Source organism: Prionailurus bengalensis, chromosome B3, assembly GCF_016509475.1.
Source record: "Prionailurus bengalensis isolate Pbe53 chromosome B3, Fcat_Pben_1.1_paternal_pri, whole genome shotgun sequence".
In the NCBI taxonomy this organism is placed as follows: Eukaryota; Metazoa; Chordata; class Mammalia; order Carnivora; family Felidae; genus Prionailurus; species Prionailurus bengalensis.
Window position 1 is genome coordinate 142,835,762 of NC_057355.1, and position 24,990 is coordinate 142,860,751.

Sequence of the window (24,990 nt, forward strand, 5' to 3'; positions counted from 1 at the left end):
GGCACGCTGGGGCCACCATTGGGCTTGTAGGCGTTAGCTTGGATGCTGGGTTGGGACTCAGAATGAGAACCTAGCGATCTCATCTTCTGTTTTAAATATGTAGGTTTGCACTCTCCCTCGCCAAGTGTATTTTCGTTGTGTTTTGATCAAATAGAGTTTCATGTACTTGTCTGCGAATTTTAAGAAAATTGGTTTTGTGGGGCTTTTTAAAACTTAAAAAATGAAATTCTTAGCCTCATTTTGTATCTGTTTCTTAAAGTATATTTATTTATTTTGAGAGAGAGAGAGAGAGAGAGCACGAGCATGCGCATGGGGGAGGGGCATGTGCCTCTCATGAGAGAGAGAATCCCAAGCAGGCTCCGTGCTGTCAGTGCAGAGCCCAACAAGGGGCTCAATCCCACGAACGGGGAGGTCATGACCTGAGCTGAGATCAAGAGTCGGATATTTAACCAAATGAGCCACCCCGGTGCCCTCGTTTCTGTTTAATACTTACTTGAATCATTTATTTCTAATCCACGTGAAATGCCCTTCTAGAGTCTAATTGACAGTAGTAGATACGGACTTTTTTTTTTTCATCTAGATGCAGAAGATTGTCAAGGCTTTTTATTTCAAAGTTCAGATTGCCATGTGTTATAAAGCACATGACGTTAAATTTATCGCCTTAATCGTTTTTAAGCATACAATTCAGTAGTCTTAAGTACTGTCACACGTTGTTGTGCAACAGATCTCCAGAACTTTTTTGTCTGTTTTTGTGTTTTTGTTTGTTTGTTTCTTTCGTTCTTTCTTCCTTTCCATTTTAATTCCAGGATCGTTAACACACAGTGTTATATTAGTTTCAGGTGTACGATACAGCGATTCGGCACTTCCCTACGTCCCCCGGTGCTCATCATGACAGATGCCCTCCTTCATCCCCATCACCGACTCCCCTCATCCCCCACCCAGCTCCCTTCTGGTAATCATCAGTTTAAAGAACCTCATTTTGCAAAACAGAATCTCTACCCGTTAAACAGTAATTCCTATCCCCAGCCCTTCACAGTCACCTCTCTGCATTCTGTTTCTATGACTTTGACTCCTTTGGATGCTTCCTCTGAGTGGAGACATACAGTATTTGTGTGTCCCTTTGTGACTGGCTTATTTCACTTAGCATGATATCCTCGAGCTTCATCCGTATTGTAGCATATCACAGGATTTCCTTCTTTTTTTAGGTCTGCATAATACACACACACACACACACACACACACACACACACACGTCACCGTTTCTTTATCCATTCAACTGTCGATGGACGCTTGGGTTGTTTCCACCTCTTGGTTATTGTAAATGATGCTACAATGAATATGGGTGTGCAAATAGCTCTTGAAAATCCTGCTTTTCATGCTTTTGGATACATACCCAGAAGTGGCATTGCTGAGTCATAAGGTAATTCTATTTTTAATTTTTTGAGGGAGTGCCATACTGTTTTCCATAATGGCTACACCATTTTACATTTCCACCAACAGCAGGCAAAGGTTCTCATTTCTTCTCATCCTTGCCCAAAACTTATTTTCTGTTCTTTTGCTGGTGGTCATCCTAATGGATTTGAGGCAATATCTCATTGTGGGTTTCATTTGCATTTCTCATATGATAAGTGATATTGAGCATCTTTTTAAAAAATTTTTTTAATGTTTATTTTTGAGAGAGAGAAAGAGAGAGAGAGCATGAACAGGGGAGGGGCAGAGAGAGAGGGAGACACAGAATCTGAAGCAGGCTCCAGGCTCCGAGCTGTCAGCACAGAGCCTGACTCAGGGCTCGAACTCACTAACCATGAGATCGTGACCCGAGCCGAAGTTGGATGCTTTAACCAACTGAAACACCCAGGCACCCCTTGAGCATCTTTGTTAAGTAATCTCTATGCCCAGTATGGGACTTGAGCTCACGAACCCCGAGATCAAGCCTCACATGCTCTACCAACTGAACCAGCCAGGCGCCCCAACATTGAGCATCTTTTTATATGCTTGTTGGCCATTTGTGTATCACCTTTGGAGAAATACCTATTCAAGTCCTTTGTCCATTTTTTAATCAAATTACTCACTTTTTAGTTATTGTTCTTGAACTGTAGAATTTCCTTTTGTATTCTGGATATTAACCCCTTATCAGATCTATGATTTGCAAATATTTTTTCCCATTACATAGTTGCCTTTCACTCCATGGATTGTTTCCTTGATGCACCAAAGTTTTTAAGTTTGATGTAGTCCCAAGTGTCTGTTTTTGCTGTTGGTGTTATATCCAAGAAATCATTGGCAAGTTCAGGACCCCGAAGCTTTTCTCCTGTGTTTTCTTGTGAGAATTTTATGGTTTTAGGTCATGTGTTTAGGTCTTTAATACCTTTTGAGTTAATTTTTGTGTATAGTCCAAGGTAAAGGTAGAGCTCCATTCTTTTGCATATGGATGTTCAGTTTTCCTTTTGCCATTTGTTGAAAGACACTGTCCTTTTCCCATCATGTGGGCTTGGCTCCCTTGTTGACAGTCATTTGGCCAAATACTCAAGTGTTTCTTTCTGGACTCTCTATTCTGTTCCATTGGTCTATATTTTTGTCTTTGTGCCAAAAAAGATACCACACCAACTTGATTACTGTTACTTTGTAGTATGTTTTGAAATCAGGAAGCTTGAGGCCTCCAACTTTGTTCTTCTTTTTCAAGGTTCTTTGGCTATTTGGGGTCCCTTGACATTCCTTTTTAGGATTTTTTTTTTCTGTTTCTGCAAAAAATACCATTGGGATTTTGACAGGGTGTGCATTGAAGCTATAGATCATTTTGGGTAATATAGACATTTTAACAATATTGAGTCTTCCAATCCATGAAAGTGGGATGTGTTTCCACTTATTTATGTCTTCTTTCGTTTTTTTTTTTTTTTTTTTTTCAGCAATGTTTCCTGTGTGCAAGTCTTTTACCTCTTTGGTTCAATTTACTCCTGAGTATATAATCCTTTCTGATTCGATACCAAGAGGGATTGTTTTCTTAATTTCCTTTTTGATTTAGTCATTGTTAGTATAGGAGTGCAACTGATTTTGTTGATTCTTTTTATATCCTGCAACTTTGCTGGAATTGTTTACTCGTTTTCAAATGTTGTGTGTGTGGAATCTTTAGAGTTTTCCACATGTAGGATCATGTCGTCTGCAAACAGAGATAACTTGCCTTCTCTCTTTCCAATTTTGATACCTTTCATTTGTTTTTCTTGTCTAATTGTGCTGGCTAGGATTTCCAGTAGTGTGTTGAACAGGAGTAATGAGACTGTGTCTCCTCACCTTGTTCCTGATCTTAGAGGAAAAGCCTTTAGTCTTCACTGTTGAATGTGGTGACAGCTGTGAGCTTTTCATTCATGGCTTTTATTATGTTAAGGTAGTTTTCTTCTATTTCTAATTTGGTGTGAGTTTTTAACATGAAAGAATGTTGAGTTTTGTCGAGCGCTTTTTTTTTGCATCAATTAAGATAGTGATGTGGTATTTGTCCTTCATTGTGTTAACATGTTATTCCATTGATTTTCATATGTTGAACCATCCTTGTATTCCATGAGTAAATCCCACTGGGCTTTGGTGTATGCAGTGGTCCCCTCTCATCCGTGGTTTTGCTTTCTTCGGTTTCAATTGCCTATGGTCAACCTCAGTTCAGGAGCTCATGACTGTCCTTCTGACATATCATCAGAAGGTCAAATAGTAGCCTAACATTATGTCACAATGCCTCCCTCCCTCACCTCACTCTATCTAATCATGTAGGCATTTTATCGTGTCACATCATCACAAAAAGAAGGGTAAATAGAGTAGTACAGTAAGATATTTTGAGAGAGACCACAGTCACATGACTTTTATTACAGTGTGTTGTTATAATTGTTCTATTTTATTATTATGCCTAAATATAAATTAAACTTTATCATACATACGTATGTATAGGGAAAACTCGTATAAATAAGGGCACTCTTCACAGTTTCAGGCATCCACTGGGGGTCATAGAACATATCCCCTGTGGATAAGTGGTGGGGGGTGGGGTATTGGTCTATAGATTTTCTTGTTGTGTCTTTGTCTGGTTTTGGCATCTGACTAATGCTGGCCTCATAGAATGAGGTTGGAAGAATTCCCCCCTTGCCCCCCCTTTAATTCTTTGAATGACTTTAAGGAGAATTGATATTAATTCATCTTTAAATGTTTGGTAGCATTCTCCAGTGATGCCATCTGTCCCTGGGCTTTTCTTTGCCTTTTTTTTTTTTTTTTTTAATTACTGATTCGATTTCCTTCTGGTTACTGATCTGTTAGAGTTTTTTATTTCTTCATGATTCATCTTGGTAGGTTGTATGATTCTGGGAATTGATCCATTTCTTCTAGGTTATCCAATTTGTTAGCATATAATTGCTCATAGTAGCCCCATAGAATTCTTTTTACTTCCGTGATAACAGTTGGAATATCCTCTCTTTCATTTCTAATTTTCATTTCTAATTTTGGTTATTTGAGTCTCATTTTTTTTCTTAGTGTAGCTGAGGATTTGTCAGCTTTGTTGGTCTTTTTAAAAGAAATTTAGGGGCACCTGGGTGGCTCAGTCAGTTAAATGTCTGACTTTTGACTTCAGCTCAGGTGGTAATCTCATGGTTCATGAGTTCCAGCCCCGTGTCGGGCTTTGTGGGGACAGCACAGAGCCTGCTTGGGATTTGGTCTCTCCCCCACACTCACTCACTCACTCTCTCTCTCTCTCTAAAAATAAATGAATACATAAAACTTAAAAAAAAATCTTTAAAAATATTCTCAAATTATGGTTTCATTGGTTTGTTTTCTATTCTCTATTGTGTTTACCTCTGCTCTAATCTTTATTAATTAGCTCCTTACTTTCACTAGCCTTTTAGTTTATCCTTTTCTAGTTCCTTGAGGTAGAAAGTTAGGTTGTTGTTTTGAGATCTTTCTTCTTCTTTTTTTTTTTTAGATCTTTCTTCTTCTTAATGCAAGTCTACTGCTATAAACTTCCCTCTTAGTATTGTGTTCTGCATATCCTGTAAGTTTTAGTATGTTTTTATTTTCACTTGCTTCCAGAAATTTTCTAAATTTCCTTGTGATTTCTTCTTTGACCCATTGGTTGTTCAAGAGTGAGTTTTTCTCACTTCAAAAGTGACTTTTTAAAGTAGCAAATTATCGCAGCACCTGACTGACTCAGCCGGTAGAGCGTGCGACTCGCGACTCTTGATCTTGGGGTTGTGAGTTTGAGCCTCATGTTGAGTGTAGAGATGACTCAAACAAGTAAATCTTAAAAAAAAAAGTAGCAAATTATTATTGAAAAGATGAGACTCTTTCCCTTTATTCTTGGATAAAATAGAATTCTATCATTTATGTCTCTTATATTTTGGAATTTAAATAAAATAAAAACGTCTTTCAGAGCACAAAGGTAAAAGTCAAAGTCGAAATGCAAATATAATTTCTAGCTTTCGGTTCATTCTGTGAGAGCTTAAGTCCAACATTCTTGCTCTTTGATTTTGTAGAAGGTCTCTATGTTGAGTCCAAAGTAACTTTGACGTAGTGTCATGGTGCCCTTCACTTCATAGAATATTTATGGTTTTCTTAGACCTCATAGGATTAATTGGCATGATTGCTAGAACTCCTGGCAAATTGTGTTTTCAGTTCTAGTGTTTGAAACATTTATTCAGGGTAGGATAAGGCTGGGGAATGAAGTTTCTGAAACTGACTGCCGAAACGAGGCTGGGCTATGGAATCAGATGGACGCTTTCCCCAGGAAACAGCAGAGACCTCAGTGGGTAGTTGAGGGCCCCTTTAAGTCCATGACGATGATAGAAATCATTCTTTAATGATAATGAAAGCCTACGAAGTGCCAGTTTATTTTATTTTATTTTATTTTATTTTATTTTATTTTATTTTATTTTATTTTATTTTATTTTAATTTACATGCAAGTTAGTTGGCATTTAGTGCAATAATGATTTCAGGAGTAGATTCCAGTGATTCATCCCCTACGTGTAACACCCAGGGCTCATCCCAGCAAGTGTCCTCCTTAATGCCCCTTGCCCATTTAGACCATCTGCCCACCCACAACCCCTCCAGCAACCCTCAGTTTGTTCTCTGTATTTAAGAGAACAATCTCTTATGTTTTGTCCCCCTCCTTGTTTTTATATTATTTTCGCTTCTCTTCCTTATGTTCATCTGTTTTGTATCCTAAATTCCACATATGAGTAAAATCATATGATATTTGTCTTTCTCTAATTTTTCTAATGTTTATTTTATTTATTTTGGAGAGAGATTGAGAGCAGGCAGGGGAGGGGGCAGAGAGAGAAAGAGACAGAATCCCAAGCAGGGTCCACGCTGTTAGCACAGAGCCCAATTCAGGGCTTGAACCCACGAACCGTGGGATCACAACCTGAGCTGACTCAGCCGACTGTCACCCAGACGCCCCGAAGTGCTGGGTTTTTAATATGTTGTCACTAATCCTCAAAATGATATTATTATTCCTATTTTCTGAGAAGACTGAGGCTCAGAGAAGTGAGGCAACTTCCCCAGGCCCCACGGGCACAGAGCTGGGAACATGGGCTCAGACCCAGGTTCCTGTGCATCCAGGGCTGATGCTCCTGTCGCTATGTTAGGCTGCTTCCCGCAAAGCTGTCCAGGCCAGCACTTACATCAGCTCATAAAAAGTGCTTGATATAATTACTGTTGGGAAATGCTCCCTCCTGTATGTCCCATGCTGTGTGCTGCTGTCAGGAGCGGTGACGTTCCAAGAGGCCCCTGTGGGTGCTGACGGAACAGAGGCAGTCCTGAGGGTGACTCTAAACAGAGACTTCTGGCAGAGAGTCTGAGAGACAGGACTGCCTGGAAGGAAGGGACTGTGGGGGCTGGGCTCCAAGGACAGAACTGGCCACATGCTACGAACAGAAGCCTGGGTCTCCTGCCCCCTTTTGTCAGCCATGTGCGTGCAAGGGCTCGTGGCTAGTGTCTGCTCTCAACAATATTATCTTAGGAAGGAAAGAAGGGAGGGAGTGTGGAGGGTTGGTTATCTGCAGCCATCATATTGTGTGTGTATGTACATGTATACGTATTAACATTTAAACACTGACCTTCCTTGCAGAAATTTTCCAAGGCCTCTGTAGATGCTTCTTTTTAATTTACAGAATAATGAGTTTGGTTCCTCTGATAAACTGTTGTAGAACAGCCAACCAGAAATACATGGGTTTCTAGATTGAGTCTAAGACTCTTGGTTTTCCGGGTAGAACTTAGTGATTCATTTATTTTGTTTCTCTGGCTTTTATGGGCTTCCAGGGATGTTAGTTCCCATCCACTTGGAAGTTGGAAACCCAAACAGTAGCATCTAATTATTCCTCCGTGGTCAAGTTCCTATAGATGTCTCATTAGGAGAGAATTCCAAAAAGAGAAAGAAGCTTGCTGGGCATTCTGAATATTAGGATTAAAATAGCTTCCAGGACGTTTCAAATATGTTTACAATCATGCGGGAATTTTTCTGTAATCAGAGTTCCAAATTAACCAAGTCGGGGCATCTGCAGCGTGTGGATGGGTATATGTTTGTTTTCTTTTCTCTGGGGTTTTTTTCAGCCTGGTGCTTAAGAACAAAATCTCCTTTGGAACTTGTCCAGCACCCAGCGGCTGTGCTTTGTGTTGCCAATTAAGACTTCGATTGGGGGCTTGATTTGGAATCCTTGGGAAAAGCTTTGTTTCCATTAGTCAAAGGAAAAAAGGCAGACAATCCGGGGGAAGACATTGTAGGTCATACCTTGCTCAGTGGGGATGCTGCAGCACAATAGAATAACATTTCCACTGGCTCAGAACAGAGACAATCACTCATTCTTTCCGCTCCAAAGTAGAGTTTTACAATAGGGCAGAGCTGTGAGAAGACAGATCAAAAGAACAAAACTGGTACAAAACAGAGCATTATTTAAAAAGCGCTCCGTTCCAAGCATAAGATAGGGTGGTAAACATCTATCGCTTCCAAATAAACAACTGACCGTCCTTTGGAAAAAATGGTTACACTTGTTAGAAATACGCATTTGTAAGTGCACCAGTCTGTGCCGGACAGACACACGATTTCAAAAGTTGGGTTTAAAAAAGGTTGTTTTTTTTTAAAGTTTATTTATTTATTTTGAGAGAGAGAGAGTGCGAGCAGGGTAGGAGCAGAGAGAGAGAGAGAGAGAGAGAGAGAGAGAGAGAGAGAGAAGCCCAAGCAGGGTCCGCACTGTCAGCACAGAGCTGTTGAGGGGCTCGAACTCATGAGCCGTGAGATCATGACCCGAGCTGAGATCAAGAGTTAGATACTTAACCAACTGAGCCACCCAGGCACCCCTGATTTTATGGGTCTTTAAAAATTATTACTTCTTTTTAAAAAATTTTTTTTAACGTTTATTTATTTTTGAGACAGAGAGAGACAGAGCATGAAGGGGGGAGGGGCAGAGAGAGAGGGAGACACAGAATCGGAAACAGGCTCCAGGCTCCGAGCCGTCAGCCCAGAGCCCGACGCGGGGCTCGAACTCCCGGACCGCGAGATCGTGACCTGAGCCGAAGTCGGACGCTTAACCAACCGAGCTACCCAGGCGCCCCTAAAAATTATTACTTCTAATATATTTCCTCATCACTCGGAGCTATTGAGATGTAGGCATTAAACTCACGTTTTGAGTCTGTTTCTGTAGCAAAATAGCGTGGAAGTGTTCTGCTACTGCACGGAGAAGATGGGTTGACACCTGTCCCTTTCTCAGAAGTCCTGGAGTCACCCGTCTGGGCTTAGGGAGTGGCTTCATATGTACGAGAAAAGCTTCTTCTGATCTGTCAGATTCTAAGTGACCAGCCTTCCTAGGAAATGACTTGATTTCTGCCACAAAGATACAGCAGAAGAGAAAGATCAGACCATTTTGTGATTATTGAAGTGGGTGGTCGCCTGCAAGCATCGTAACTTGCAAGACAAACGGTCAATGCCTGATAAGTATTTGTTGAGTGGCTAATTGTTTTAATTGAGTATGATCACCCCGGTTCTCAGGACAAATGACGTTATCAGAAAATCTCTAGTGGTACACAGGAGTGACCTGTCAGATTTCTAGGTTTTTTTTTTTTTTTATGTTTTCATTTTATTTCTGAGAGAGAGAGAGAGCGTGGGGGAGGGGCAGAGAGAGAGGGAGACACAGAATCCGAAGCAGGCTCCAGGCTCCGAGCTGTCAGCACAGAGCCCGGTGTGGGGCTCGAACTCATGAACCGTGAGATCATGACTAGAGCTGAAGTCGGACGCTTAACTGAGCCACCCGGGCGCCCCTCTTTTTTTTTTTTTTTTTAATTGTAAAAGTTGGAGATCTTCTTGCAAAATGGTAGAAAACTGACCCTTGATTCCAAATCACATAATGAAAGAAAGACACAATTGTCGGCTTATCATGCTTAGAGTTACTATCCAACCAGAAGAAGAAAGCTTGCCACTCTCCTCTGCTCACCAGTCACCTTGCAGAAATTTTATTATGTCTGAAATTTCATTTGAATTGGCAAAAACGTTGAATGGGTACATGATGTAATGTAAAGAACCGTTACACTTTCAGACCTTAGAAGGTTTTTGGTTCAGGAGTGGGGGTAGAGACCAGAAGGGAAAAGAAGAAACCGTATCCATGGGGTTCTATACCAAAACTACTTTCCTTGCCCTAAACACTAGAAAATGTACTCCACGGTGTGCAGTCTCTCACCAGCCAGTGCCACCACTTGCAAAATGAAGGGATTGTTTTTCCCTTGCCGTCCGGAGGGAACATAACTTCTTTGATATTCCCTGCTGGTTATTTAAGGAGGCTTCTCGCAGTGAGTATACAGCGTTACTCCTTCTGGCTGCCCTTGATCCTGCGAATGTCTGGTCTTCCAGCTTTATTTTCTGTCCTTCTCTTTGAGTCCTGGTAAATCCTCTTTAATTCGTAAGAGCCCTTGGCTCTCAAAAGGAAATATCTTCGTTCCCCCCCCCCCCAAATGTATACAACAATAGTAGATTTTTTAAAAGCTTAGCATTTTAATGCAAATGTGGGCATGAGAGATATCTGGGTAGAGCTGGGATGAATTGTATCCAAGTCTGTGTATGCAGATGGAAGTGTTTTCCGTGTCGATGGGCGGTGTGCGTTCCGTTGTTGATCGAAGCTTACCAAAATATTTTTCCACGCTTTCGTTCCCGCGCTCGGTTTAGTCCACTGTGTCTCTGGGCCTCTTACGCGTAGATTGAACAGGTGTGTGTCTTCCAAAATCACGCAGACAGCACAGCTGGACACACAGGTGAGGGTACTTAGATTTGTTTTCACCGCCCAGAGCGCCGGGTCCCTTTAGCGCTGCAGCGTTCAGGTTCGCAGTGTCTCCCGTTGGTTGAGCCTCAAACCACGCATCCATATTAATCGTTGACATTTGTTGGAGTTTTAGACGTTCAGCAGGCCCTCCCACCCATGTCCTTGGGTGTTTCGTGAACTGTCGCCCTTCTTCAGCAGGAAGCCCAGCAGAGAGAACAGGGTGGGGGCGGGGGTGGGGGGAGTACCCTCACGAAGTTCTTCGCGTATGTGGCCTGTCCCTGCCACCGCTGTTTCCACGTCTCCATCACTGGTGTCCCGTTAGCTCTTCCAGCGGCCCAGCTCAGCGTCGTCAGAAAACCGGTTAATGTTTGCCACCGTTGATTAATAGTCATGGTTTCTCAGCTCCTTAAGGGTGTTCGATACAAGTCTTTAAGTGTTCGTGAACTTGCCATGAACTCCCCCAGGGACACCACGCGGGTGACGCTCTGGGCCGGTCACCTGCTGCTGGTGCCTTCCGGGGGCCCTCCAGGGGCCAGGCAGCGTGCCTGCGAGCCCCTCGCCAGATGCCAGGCAGAGAAAGATCCCGCGGCGTTAAAGCAGCTTGCTGTGTGTCGTCGCTGGCAGAAATTGAACTTCGAGCGCAAGGGTTTCTGTAATTTTTAGACCTCAGTCCCAAATTTCAGAAATGCCGTGCTCTCCTAAGATCTGTAATTTCCTGGTCCCCAAATTGAGCCTTCTAAAAATGCACGTTCTGACCTCGAGGCGTGCCCATTTGGATCCGGCTGTAGGATTCAAAGCTTCCTCAGTCACCAAGGAGGCTGTGCAGACAGCATATCACATCCCCACAATTATGGTCACCTTATTTATGTTTGCTCACCCAGAGAGCCAGATGGCTTTTCAAATCCGACACACCGTGAGGTTTTAAAAAAACATGCTAAGAGATTCTTCGCTGAGCCATCGGCAGTTCCAACAGGGAAAGGACTGGAGCTGGCCTGAAGGAAGGGGACGAGGACAGAGGAAGAAGAGAGACCGGGGGCATGGCTGTGCTGTGTCGTCAGGAGAAAGGGTTCCTCCCAGGAGCCTGGCCTTGGCCTCACGTCCTTGGCACCTGTGTCCCAAAGTGTGGCCTGGTCTGCCCCCTCCCTGGGGCTGAGCTCTCACAGCCACCTGGCATTTCTGTCACGTCCCCGTCTCCTCCTGCGGCCCCAGCGCCACCTGTGCCCCGCATCCTCCCACCTTCGGCCCCTCTCTCTGGCCTTCTTTCCTTTCTCTGCTGCCTGGCTCCCACTCCCCACTCCCTGGGCAGGCCCCTCCCCACAGCCCCTGCCCGGGACCCGCACCGCCAGCCAGCCCTCTCCTTCTTTCTTACTGGGCCGGTGCTAAGTTAGAGCCCTTCATGTCTCTTCCTGTGACAGGCTCAAATGTGATACTCCGTTCATTTGTTCATTTTTTTTTCATCTTTTTCAGGTAATAAGTATCTAGCTTCTTTACTAGGCTCTTGAAGTATGAAAGAATGATCAAGGAGATGGGATCCCAAGGAATGTGTGGCCTAGTGATGAGGATAAAAACTTTACAGGGAGGCCTGTAATACATGTATGTGCTCCAAGAACAGCACGACTTACCCTTCATGTCCACGAACTACCTGTGCACAGGCCACCCTTTCGTGTCCGTGAACTACCTGTGCACGGGCCATCCTTCTTCCTAGAACAGGCTCTTCCCTACTGTGGAATTATAACATGTTCAAGCCATTTGTTTGATCTCCCCCAGAAATCTGCAGGATTCAGGAGATCTTCACAGCTGTCACACCCCAGACCCTCAACCAGTCTAGCCCCCCCCCCCACAACCGGCTATACTTACGTGGGTACTACCTGCCAACAAAGGCATCATACGTGGAGTGGAATGTTTCTGTCACTGCCGGTGGCACTCTGTTTGCATTTGTCTTTAGACCAGAGTTCTTCAGCACCAGCACTACCGACTTTGGGGGCCGGATCGTTCTTTGTATCAGAATGTCCTGGGCATTGCAGGTGTTAGTAGCATCCCTGGCCTCTACCCACTGGATGCCAGCAGGAGCCCTCTCCCCCCACTCGTGACAACCAAAGGTGTCTCCAGACATTGCCCAATGTCCTCTGGGGGTGAAGTCACCCCTGGCTGAGCACCACTGCTTTAGACTGAAGCCTGCTCAAGGGCAGAATACTTCCCATGAAGCTGCTGGAGCGCTCACAAGGTTGTTGGGATGTTTCCTTTCAGTTTCTGCCATGACTTTGCTGTCTTTTAAAAAAAAATTTTTTTTAACGTTTATTTATTTTTGAGAGAGAGAGACAGAGTGCAAGCCAGGGAGGGGCAGAGAGAGGAGGAGACACAGAATCCGAAGCAGACTCCAGGCTCCGAGCTGTCAGCACAGAGCCCAACATGGGGCTCAAACTCATGAACTGTGAAATCATGACCTGAGCCAAAGTCAGACGCTCAACCGACTGAGCCTCCCAGGCACCCCTGCTATAACTTTGACCTGGACTAATGACCACAGTTCCAAAGGCAGTGAGCAGAGACATTGATCCCAACTGCCATTCTGCAGAGAATAACATCCATCCATACACACACACACACACACACGCTTACACATATTGTATAGTTAGGGCTTTAGAATCAATCCCTTTAAAAAAATTTTTTTTAACGTTTATTTATTTTTGAGACAGAGACAGAGCATGAACGGGGGAGGGGCAGAGAGAGAGGGAGACACAGAATCGGAAGCAGGCTCCAGGCTCTGAGCCATCAGCCCAGAGCCCGACGCGGGGCTCGAACCCACGGACCTCGAGATCGTGACCTGAGCTGAAGTCGGACGCTTCACCGACTGAGCCACCCAGGCGCCCCCCTTTCCAAATATCCATATAGAAGTATGATCTACGTGTATATGTTTGCCCTCGGCAATAAAATAAAATCACTGTTAAGAATCTCATTGTCATTTCTGTGTTGCCTCAGTACCATCAAGAGGACCAGCTCCTCCGAGCGAGTGTCTCCTGGCGGTCGAAGGGAAAGCTGCGGAGATTCCAAAGGAAACCGAACCCGCACGGGATCTACAAGCAGTACTTCCAGCGGCAAAAAGAACAGTGAAAGGTAAGGGCATCTTCTCTGCTGGTCCCACCCTTCAGAGGTTTCGTTACCTCTTTTCCCCCAGCGATGAATCAGAAGAGCGCCCAGTGCGTACGCGCTCCCGCCCGCGGAGCGCCCTTCTCCTGAGCGCGGTGGGCGCTACTCAAGCCCCCGTTTGAGGCGGCTGCTCATCACCCTTCACACCGCTCGTTGTCCAGGTGGAAAACCATAACTGCACGTCCCAGCACCCTCGTGCAGGCCGAAGTAGCTCCTGAGAATTTGCTCGGCCCCGAGTCCGTGGAATCGGGGAAGCCATTCTGAATTTCCCTGCGGGACACTTCACACTTCTGGTACCTTCTGCTGTCATTCAGAAATTAATTTCAGTGGGTTGTCTAAGTGCGTCGACAGTATTTTCTAAGGTAGACCGACTGGGTGAAAAGCTGGAGTTTCAGGATTTGTTAGAAACCATCTTGAATATCGAGCTAACACCAGAAATGGGAGCCATTTCTTTGCGGTTTCCTGAAATACACATGCTTATAATTGAGCATTTCCCCTTGAGGTTAATTTATGACCAACACCTCTACGACTAACAGTAACCTTTTATTAGTGAAAGCTCCTTGTTGGCATTTTCAGAGCCTGTTTTATGTTTATGAATGTGCGTGTTTGTGAGATCGTTTCTCTGTGTAGATACCTGCCTTTTTAAACCTTGTGCTTCCATTCTGTGCCTTCATTCTCTCTGTTGAGCAAGGCTGAGGAAGGAGTCTCAGCTTCACAGGCTAAACGTGTCCCCCCTCCCCCCGCCCCAAATGTTTATGTAAGGAGAAGGCTTTATGACTATAAAGCAGTGGACTCCAACCCACAGGCTGTAAAAATTCCAAGTTTGTAAATCTATTCTGATTCAGTCCCGTAAGGAGGCCTGAATTGGTTTTCAGTTTTATCCCTAAAAGATAGCTTCTGTAGGAAAGATGCAGGCAATGCTAACATCAGCAGGTTAGGGCCACAGTTGATTAACAGTCCCGGAGACCACTGATGTGGGGTTCTGCCTTCTAATTTAGGCTATTAGTACTTCTTATCAGAAGATTATGCTAATTAGGTGATAATACCTTTGAAATAAGGCCAAGTGGTTACTATGACAGTAGAGTATAAATGGGTCATGCCGTGTGGCCTTCAGGCTTCTTGAATGTAGGGTAAGCTTGGAAGTTGACCTGAAGTGTCTAGATCTGGGCAGTTCGTAAAACCTTGGCTCCTTCTGTGCACATCTGATTTTTGTTAAGAATTTCCAAAAAAGAATCCGCATTGTGCAAACACCAGATCTGTTTTATCTCTTAAATCCTATGGCTTTGATAAATGTTCTGGGTAAATATTTCCATAAAAGATATTTGCAAAGGGGTTGTGTGTGTGTGTGTGTGTGTGTGTGTTTTGTTTTGTTTTGTTTTGTTTTTAATTCCACAGCAGGAGACTTCGACTTAGAAATGAGGGGCCAGGAAAATCCACCAATCATTTTCTAAAAATAATTCAAGCAACTAAACATGTCCATTTAAAAATAAGCCCCGTGCCTCATTAAGACCCAGGAGTAGTTGAGGCCCACGTAGCCCCGAGCTGGTTGAGTTGCTCCCACACACCTGAGGAGTTTCAGAAAGAAAGTTCTTGCCTTCTCTTAGGGAATTGCTTGTCCTGGCAGATACCTTCAGGGGCCCGTAGAAATATTAGCGCAGTAACTCAGACAGAAAGAAACAGCTAAGAAGCAATAGCAGTGAAGGTCAAGTTGGTGACTCAGCCTCTGCCTGACCCTCTCCTTCCTTCTTCTCCTCCCTTCCCGCCTGAGCAGCCCCACCCTTGAGCTGCCTCGACCCGGCATCAAAGCAGAGGTCGCGTCTCGTTGACCGATGCCTGGACTCTGGGACTTAAAGCGTGCAGAGAAAGGTATAGAAAGGTGGCCCTCACATAACCCCCTTCGAAACACCGTGGTACTCAGTGGTCGAAGATAGTAAGATCTCTGGCCCGTTGCTCTGATATTGGTCTGTGGTTCCCGGATGCTGGCTTACATTTCCAGAGCTCATCTTCTTTGGCTACCGGGGGCAGCAAGACAAGGTGGAAAGGGCACGGGGTCTCTGGAGTAAGAGGAAGGTCTGGGTTTGTCGACCAGTTCTGCCGCGTGACGCCTTCGAGCCTCCGCTTTTGCGGGCTCCCTAATCCTTAGGGATTAGTACATCCCTAATTGCCTCCCATCTTATCAATGAGCTGACTGGTGGGAAAGCACTCAGCACGAGGCTTGGCACTCAGTCACGGGCCTCGTGTCGTGGCAGCTGTTACAAAGTGAGACCTGCGCCAGGCAGAGGAAAACCATTTATGAGGCTTTCCAAAATGCTGAGCTTTTATTCCCTGGCTCGTAAGATAAGGACTCGATGTGGCGTCTGCAGCGATTCATCTTTTCTCTGGTCTGACACGCGTTGCATGGTGTTCACGCGAGCGATGCGGTCCTGCGAGCACAACCCGGGTTCTGGCAAGATCTAGAAGCGCTCGGGGGGGGGGGGGGGGGGGGGGGGGGAGCGCTAAGTATCACCCGGCTTCGCAGTTGTGCACGTGGCATCAGGATGAGCCAGGCGGGCTCGCCAGGATGCTAGCAAGGGAGAGGCAGAGCAGGGGGGGCGGCTTCGGTTGGGTCCTGTTTGTGGAAGGAGGACGTCCCGCACGCACGCCGGTGCCGTGACTTGTGTGAAACAGACTGGCTCCAGATCTCCCATTACCGCACGCCATATGCAGCGCTGTCTTCAGAGCATGTGGCACTTGCGCGAAAATTAGAAAAAGCCTCCTCTTACTCAAGGAAAACAGTTCCACCTCGGCAGACAGATTTCTCAGCCACCGTTACAGCAACCGTAAGCTCCTCCATGCATATCGCACGAACCTCAATGTTGAACGTAAAACGATAGTGGTTTTGAGATCTTCGGCATTCACCTCTTCTAAAATATCTATGTACGTAACAATATCTGTGAAAATAGAAACTGTTCTTTTGTGAGTTGCAGTCCTCTTCTGCCGGCTTCTCATCTTCTTTGGAAATGGTCGCTGGATTTGACAGTCATTCTTGTGACATTGGGGACTCTTCTCTTCGAATGTTTAGCATTTTATTATTTTTTAAATTTTTTTACATGTTTATTCATTTTTGAGAGACAGCGTGTGAGCGGGGGAGGGGCAGAGAGAGAGGGAGACGCAGGATCCGAAGCAGGCTCCGGGCTCCGAGCTGTCGGCACAGAGCCCGACACGGGGCTCGAACCCACAAACTGTGAGATCATGACCTGAGCTGAAGTCAGACACTCAACCGACTAAGCCACCCAGACACCCCAGAATGTTTGATGTTTTAGAATACTTTGCTTGTATCAAAACACAAAATTTTTTTAATGTTTATTTATTTTTGAGAGACAGAGAGAGCACAAGCAGGGGAGGGGCAGAGAGAAAGGGAGACACAGGATCTGAAGCAGGCTCCGGGCTCCGAGCTGTCAGCACAAAGCCTTATGTGGGGCTCAGACTCCCGTACCACGAGATCATAACCTGAACCAAGTTGGACGTTAAACTGACCGAGCCACCCAGGTGCCCCTGAAACCACAAATTTTTAACAGCACTTCATCTGTGTGCTGGCAAACTTCTATAAGAACAAAAGCAACATATGGCAATGTGATATTTATTTCATGTCTTGTTAATGATAAATATTAACAATTATATAGTGATTTTCTGTCATAGTGAAGCACTTACTAAATTTAAATAGGAAATCAACAGTAACATTCTGATGAATGACCTGTGCTATCTAATGTAACCAGTGTACTAAGGCAATAGGGAATTTTTTTTTTATTAAAAAAAAGTGTTTTGTATCAGAGAAACAGCTACTACTTAGAATGCAATTTATGTTGGATGTTGCCAGACTGATTAAGTATTTCAGTTAGAAAACTGCCCCCCCCTTTGTAATTCTGACTGGACTGACATATATCAGCTTTGTAAATAAGACACTTCGTTTCCAGCAAAAAGTTGTCGTAAAGGAGTTATTTTGTTAGAACAGGAAATGTGTCAGCCATCTGCTGGAAACCTCATCAGAACACACATTTAAACCCTGCATTTTAGGGGCGCCTGGGTGGCGCAGTCGGTTAAGCGTCCGACTTCAGCCAGGTCACGATCTCGCGGTCCGTGAGTTCGAGCCCCGCGTCGGGCTCTGGGCTGACAGCTCAGAGCCTGGAGCCTGTTTCCGATTCTGTGTCTCCCTCTCTCCCTGCCCCTCCCCCGTTCATGCTCTGTCTCTCTCTGTCCCAAAAATAAATAAACGTTGAAAAAAAAAATTTAGAAAAATAAAAAATAAAAAAAAATAAACCCTGCATTTTAGAGTCAGCAAATGTGGGGGGGTGGGAGGGGAACGCTTCAAAATAACAAAGATGTGAAAGTATCCCCTTAGATGCTCTTTTGTATTGAACAACCTCAACATCTGTGCCAGCCATTTTATAGGGTCCAGAACCCTGAGCTGGAGACTCTGAGCTCTGTCCGTCCCAAAGCTGTAACATTCCACGAAATAGTCTTTTCAGTGACACCTTGAGGTCCTCAAGGCTCAGATTTGTTCTTTTATTTCACCATCACTGATAGTGCAATCTGGAGCTTAATCCTCAGCCTGGGTTTCTGGCCCCCCATGTGCTGGCTCCCCAGCCTCTCTTATGCCCTGATAGTCATGGCTAATACCAGCTCTCGCTTGTCCCCAGCAAGATTTTTTTTTCTTTGAGATAATTTACTTATTACACAAGTAGCGTGTGACTCAGGAAATCCAGATGTCCAAAAAAGAAGTGAAAATCTCACTACTTAGAGACCTCAGAGCTGACGTTTTATTCCATGTCCATCTAGACTTTACTTCTAGGGTACTGTGTGTCTGGTGTATCATTTAAATACATTTGTCACCTTCTTTTTCATTTGCTTCATAGCCATGTTTTTGTGGCAGTAAATATACTCTGACAGTGTAACTTCAGAGGCGGAGCATTATTTAGCCAGGCTAATATACTTCAGTTGGACATCAGGTGCCAACAAGGTTTTTCTGATCCAGTCAGGCCAGCCCGACATCTAGAACAATGCCCAGATGTTTGCCAGAATGCTTAGCACGGAGCTTGCCTGCTGTTGGCACTCCATCCACGGTGGCCATGATGATTACCTTCTACCCCAAGTGTTGGAGCTAATGTCGGTGTGCCTGCTCGTCCTGGCAGTGCCTCTCTTCTTTGGGACGTTCTGGAATTCCCCAACTCCTGTTCCCACCCTCACCCTGACCTGAAAAGGGAGGAAGGAATCAGAAATCCTGAACAATTTTGTATCACCTTACCCCTTCCCTCCCACAGCACTGCCTAAGTTATTGAGCACGTACGGTGCACAGAACACAGTGTAAGGCAAAGTGGGACGTGGAAAGGCCCGGCACACACACAGACCCATTCCCTCCACAAACGTCAACGACACATTCAACTGAAAAGGGCCAGTTTCCTTAGTTTCCAAAGGACTCAACACAAACAGAAAAAAGACAATCAGCTCACTAGAAAAACGGGCAGAGGATTTGAACAGGCAGTTTGCTGAGAAGGAAGTACAAATAGCCAACTGACTAAAGAAAAGATAATCAGACCCACTCTTAATTAAAGAAATGCAAATCTCAGTAAGAAGATAGTATATGAGAAAAAGCGTTATTGTATTATAAAATAAAACACAGATACGAAAAGAAAAAAAAAAAGGAAAGAAAGAACACCCCACACAAGCAAATGCAGAGCTTAGTCAATTACACCTTCTAGCACTTATTAAGTGGAGGGTTTTTCCTTCTCCTGAATGACATGTGTATGTGTCTGGAGATTTGGTGGCGGTGGATGGTTGGATATATTTGGAGGAACTCTAGCTGATCCTTCAGGACCCAGCTCAGGACACCCTTTCTCTGGGAAGCTTGGCCTGGCCCTTGGGTCTGAGTCCGTTGCCTTTCAGATTGCTTTGCACCTGCTGGTTATCTTTCTCTATACCTGTAACTCCCTCCCAATTCGCCCCATGCCCGTACATACCCCTTGCCCTCCCTTAAGCTTCGGGAAGGCAGAAGCTGTTGTTTATTATTCTTTGTATCCCTAACTCTTTGCACAGGGCCTGGCACACAGTAACTGCTCAGTAAATGTTTGTGGAGTGAATGAAAGAATATATATTTAATTTAAAACAAAACAAAACAACAACAACAACAACAAAAAACAGTCATTTAAGAACTATGTAAACAGCACCACCTATTGGTAGATGATTTTAACACCACCCTTCAGATTCTGAAACATTTTGCCCTGGAAATTAGGTGTCTTAAGTTAAGCATCTTCGCTTTACTGAAAGGGTTGTTCACTCCCCGAGCCATGGGGTCATTTATCTTTTAACACGTGTTAAAATAATAAGTGTTCATATTCTTTATATTTTAGTTTTGAGGCTGGTCGGCAGCGGGCCTGGAGATTACATGTAGGTTCTCGTCAGCAATGTTGGGAGCAAGAGGGGAGTGATAGAAGTGAAAACCGCGTATTGGGCACTCTGTTACATGCGCAGTTTGATCTTGCCAACACCCTGGACCTTACAGTGGTCTTAGTCCCATTTTGTAGGTGAAAGAAACTAAGACTTGGAGGTAGAGCGACTTCCCCAATCCGAACGCAGACCCAGCTGACTTCAAAATCTGGGCAGGTTCTGCCACACTGACCTGGAGGCGCTGGCTGGAAATGTCTATGAAGCAGTCTTTGTCCCAAGTAGGGTCTCCAGTGACTTCCAAACTCTTTGAGATGTTTCCTCCATGACCCCATTTCTAGTAGAAAGCTGCTTAAGGGCATTTATGTAGAGAATCATTACTTACATAGTAAAGTATTTTGGTTGCCAGCGGGAATATTATTTCATCAAGTGAGATCGTTTCAAAAGGAGTCCTGGTACGTATGGCAAGAGCTCGGTTTTTATAGGTGAACAAATGTCAGGGAGATAACATGTTTCACTTTGGAGTGGTGTCCTTTCTGATCGAGCCTCGTAAATCATTTTCGAAGGCAAGTATCTCTGCTCTAACAGCATTGACCCCTGTTGGCTGTCCTCTAATCCTGGTCACCCAGGGGTCCCTGTTACACGCGTCCCCCATGTGTCAGATCCGCAGCGTGCAGGACCTGGGCTCCTGAGCCCCCTTTCAGGCACGTGGGGTAAATTAGGTAACAGGTGGGGAGGTGCGGAAGTTCCGAGTGCAGATCCCACTACAGAGGCGGGCACAGCGCGGGGAGTGCCGTTAAATCGGAGTCTGAGCCCCTGCCTGACTCCCCGCCTCATACACACCCAGCCTGCCGTGTGGCAAGGTGAGCGTTAGCAGATGAAAAGAAAAACAGCCACTAGGAGACCACCCTGCGCCCAGAGTCCCCGGTGAACATTATCGGGGAGTTAATAACATGCGATGTAGACTCAGGTGGTCGTAGCCGCTGCATGGTTGTGAGCTCACGGCTCAGGGTGGGGGCTTTTCCTCAGCTCAACTGTTTGATTTTCTCTTGCTGCCCCCAGATCCAGCCGCCGGTCTGGCACAGGCTCCCGGCTGCCTCGCATCCTCCGTGAGTCCCCAGGTACCGCTTCCTTATGAGAACCCTTGAGATGGTCTCCCGAGCCAACCAGCTCAAGGAAACACACAGCCAGAGTCTTTCCACAAGTCATCCTGCCAAAACAGAGCAGTAAAAACCATACCCGACCGTGACACTGTTCACTCGGGAGGTATTGGCCACTGCCAAGGGCACATTAGCCAAGAGATGAGGGTCTGCTCACCAGAGGGGAAACCCTTCCTCTCCGCTGGGCTGATGTCTCTCGTGGGCTTCCGGGGGGGAGGAGGAGGGCATCTGTGTCAGCTCCCCACAGGGACAGGGATGCGTGAAGCCTCACGCCTCCCCCCACGGAACCACACCCTGGCTGTGCAGGGAGCGTTAACATCACCCACTCATGTTTTTCCACTTAGCTCACGCTAAGGAACAGGTGATCAGAGACCAACTACGCGGCCCTGGGGCGGCGGTCTCCTCCCGTACCAAGTGAACTTGCAGCCCGGGCCCGTTTTCAGCAGTGTCGGGTTCCCAGGGTCCCCTTCCAATCTCCTGGCAGTGAGTTCTGGAAAGGGCAGGTGTTCAGCGTGTGGCTCCGGTTGAGAGATTTTCAGTGGAGGCCGCAGCATCTTTAATCCTGCATCACGGCTGTCGTAACACCTTCTACGGGTTTGCCCCTCTGTTACTACTGCTCCAGAGGTTTGTGCTTAAAAGGTTTGCACCGAGTGGAGCTCCCGTTTCCCTGGCACTGTGTTGCTGTTTAAGAAAGGTGGTGGTGCAGAGGCAGGAATAATGGATTCAAAAAAAAGACAGTATTTTTTTTTTGCTTTAAAAATGTAGCTTTCTGGGGCACCTGGGTGGCTCAGTCGGTCGAGTGTCCGACTCTTGATTTTGGCTCAGGTCATGATCTCGTGGTTTATGAGTTCAAGCCCCACATCGGGCTCTGTGCTGACAGTGCAGAACCTGCTTGAGATTCTCTCTCTCCCTTTCCCTCTGCCTCTCTCTCTCTCTCTCTCTCTCTAAAAAATAAGTAAACATTTAAAAAAGAATATAAGAAAAATGTAGCCTTCTATAAAAGTGGGAAAAAAATGTAGCTTTCTCAAAGAATGGAACGCAGCAATAGCATCCTTTCTAAATACAATATGCCCAAAACGTGATGCGCAGTTCAGAGCACAAGGTGAGAACAGTGCCTTTCTCCATGACCCTCAGCTGTTCACACCCACACTGCCTTTTCTAGTGTTTTAATAGATCTTTTTTGTTTTAAGTTTTTATTTATTTTTGAGACAGAGAGAGACAGAGCATGAGCAGGGGAGGGGCAGAGAGAGGGGGAGACACAGAATCCGAAGGAGGCTCCAGGCTCCGAGCTGTCAGCACAGAGCCCGATGCAGGGCTTGAACCCATGAACCGTGAGATCACGACCTGAGCTGAAGGCGGAAGCTTAACCGACGGAGCCACCCAGGCGCCCCTAATAGATAGATCTTTGATTCTTCCTGTAATGTCACAAGCCTGGCCTCAGGAGTCCATGGGCCTCCCTGTGTCTGGAATTCGAACTGCCCTACGGATCGCTCTTTCTAAGAGGAACATAGTTCATAATTGTTCTTCTCAATCTCCAGGGAAGGTTCTGGATTGCTTGTTCCTGCGTTTGGGGCTTTTGTGTCTTTCCACTTCTGTGATTAAAGTCATGATGGAAAGATGGCTCTCGTGTCTTCTGATTCCCTACCTGGCTTCCCCGTCATTATGTTCCTGTAGCCGGTAGGCTTGTGCTGCCGTCTTCTGCTTCGGCCCTTCCTCCCGTGTCCTCACCCTGCCTGTGACTCTCATCATATGTGAAAGTCGGAGTTAAGACCTATGTTTGCGCTTAGATGATCACAGGACTGTCACTCCCACTCTGACAGCGAGAACAAGCCGGTGATCGACAGAAGCATGGCTATTTTATTTTTTTATTATTTAAAAAAAAATTTTTTTTTTCAACGTTTACTTATTTTTGGGACAGAGAGAGACAGAGCATGAACGGGGGAGGGGCGGAGAGAGAGGGAGACACAGGATGGGAAACAGGTTCCAGGCTCTGAGCCATCAGCCCAGAGCCTGACACGGGGCTCGAACTCACGGACCGCGAGATCGTGACCTGGCTGAAGTCGGACGCTTAACCGACTGCGCCACCCAGGCACCCCGAAGCATGGCTGTTTTAAACCCACCGTGGAGCTGAGGTCACAAAGTAATGTGATGAACTAAAATCTACACGGCGACGAGCCTGTCTTAGGAGAGACGGGTCTACGGCTGCTTTTATCCTGGGCCGAGCTGCAGAGGAGAGGGGCCGTCGGGGATCACGTCAGAAGAAAGCAGCCAAAAGCTCACGGAATAATTCAGCCGGGTGTGGACTGTCGTGGTCATTTGGAATTTTTGCAAGCCCCATGCACAGGGGGCGCTTCACACACACACATGTGCGTGTGCACACGCACGTACGCACGCATGCACACCTTTCTGCAGACCTTCAGTGAGCTCGTGACAGATCAGGAGCAGGTCCGGAGTGCAGGAGGAAGACATCCCCTCTGAAACACAGGCACATCAGCTGCTGTCGTACGAGGGCAGAGCAGGGGAACCAAGAGAAATCATCTACCCTGTGGACCAGGTGCCTGCAAGAACGGTCGCCCCTGAAGGAGGGACAGGAGAGCTGACAGAGAGCCCCGGAGACACAGCCCATGGTCAAGTCTGAGGACCCACTGGGAGAGCCCGGGGAACCCTACACCACCCACCCCCTGCCCCCGGCCTTGCCGTCACAGCAGCAAGCAGAGCAGAGACCCCCGCCCTGACTGCGTTTACCCGCCGCTGGGTGAGGGAGGAACAGCATGAGGGGGCTGCTGGGAGCCGTGCAGAGAACTACCACTGGCTGGGGCACAGGGTGTGTCGGGAGGACCCCAGGACGTTGCATGAGCCTCAGAGGCCTCCCTGGGAAGAGGCGTGGAGCACGGACAACACGGGGGCCGTGGGACGGTGTCCAGGAGGAGGGGAAGCCAAGCCAGTCACCTGTCACAGGAGCTCCGGGCACGTGGGAGGGACACCAGCGATGGGGCAGCTAGACTCGTGGACCAGGGGACAGCAGAGGGAGATGCAGACAAAGAAATAAAGTTGTCAGGAGAGATGGCACTAGGGCCTCGAGGCCAGTGTGGCACTTCAAGTTTTGTGTCATGCTTTCAGAGTAGGTTGTTTTAAATATCTTTTATTTAAAAATTTTTTCTTTTAAGTTTATTGAGAGAGAGAGAGAGAGAGAGAGAGAGAGAGAGAGAGAGAGAGAATATGCATGGGAGGGGCAGAGAGGGAGAGAGAGAATCCCAGGCAGGCTCCACGCTGTCCGTGCAGAGCCCGACATACGGCTCGAACTCACGAACTGTGAGATTGTGACCTGAGCTGAAATGAAGAGTCAGACGCTTAACCAACTGAGCCCCCCAGGCACCCCTCTCAGAGTAGTTTTCAATGACCAAAGGCAAGAGTCCCGAAAACTAAGCCCGCAACAGCCCCAGCTACATAAAGCACACTTGAACAGATTGCCAAGCACTTCCAAAGCATCGGTCAGGAGTTTACCCCCTGGTACGGCATCAAGTTATCTGGAAGTCCAACGTATTGATAATATTATTTATTATATGCTGGGGTTAAGGCTGATTCTTACTGGTGGTGTTTCTGAATGTATTTCAAGAAAAAACTGGAGGAGAAATGTAACATCGGGACTATATCTGCTCAGGTACTTTTTGGAAACTATGCACACACACCAACCTGTGTGCCTCTGTGGCTCTCTCGGGGGCAGGTTTTGTTTATGTGGTCGGTCTTGTTCCATGTCTTAAAGCAGGAGGCAATCCAGGAAGCAGGGTATACGGGGCAGATGGTGTAGACACCGGAGTCTCACAGACCTGGGTTTGAACGAGAGACACTTCCTGCCCTGCCTGAGGGTCCCTTCCCTTGTCTGGCTGCCTGAGGGTCCCTTCCCTTGTCTGGCAGGCAGGTGGTGACCTCTTCCGGCAGGTACTTGTCCTGGGAAGTGGTCGCATGCTCTGCTGCTCATGCCAGCTCATCCTGGGGAAGCCTGCCC

General features: G+C 46.2%; 1 protein-coding gene across 3 annotated transcripts in view; it reads left to right on the plus strand.

Annotated features, from left to right (window-relative positions):
* Positions 1–24,990, plus strand: part of EML1 (EMAP like 1) — a 186,430-nt gene that overhangs the window by 123,487 nt on the left and 37,953 nt on the right. For all 3 annotated transcript variants that reach the window (XM_043557008.1, XM_043557009.1, XM_043557007.1), the window contains exon 4: positions 13,240–13,374. In XM_043557008.1, coding sequence (XP_043412943.1) covers positions 13,240–13,374 — 135 coding nt within the window. The remainder of the gene's footprint in view (positions 1–13,239; positions 13,375–24,990) is intronic.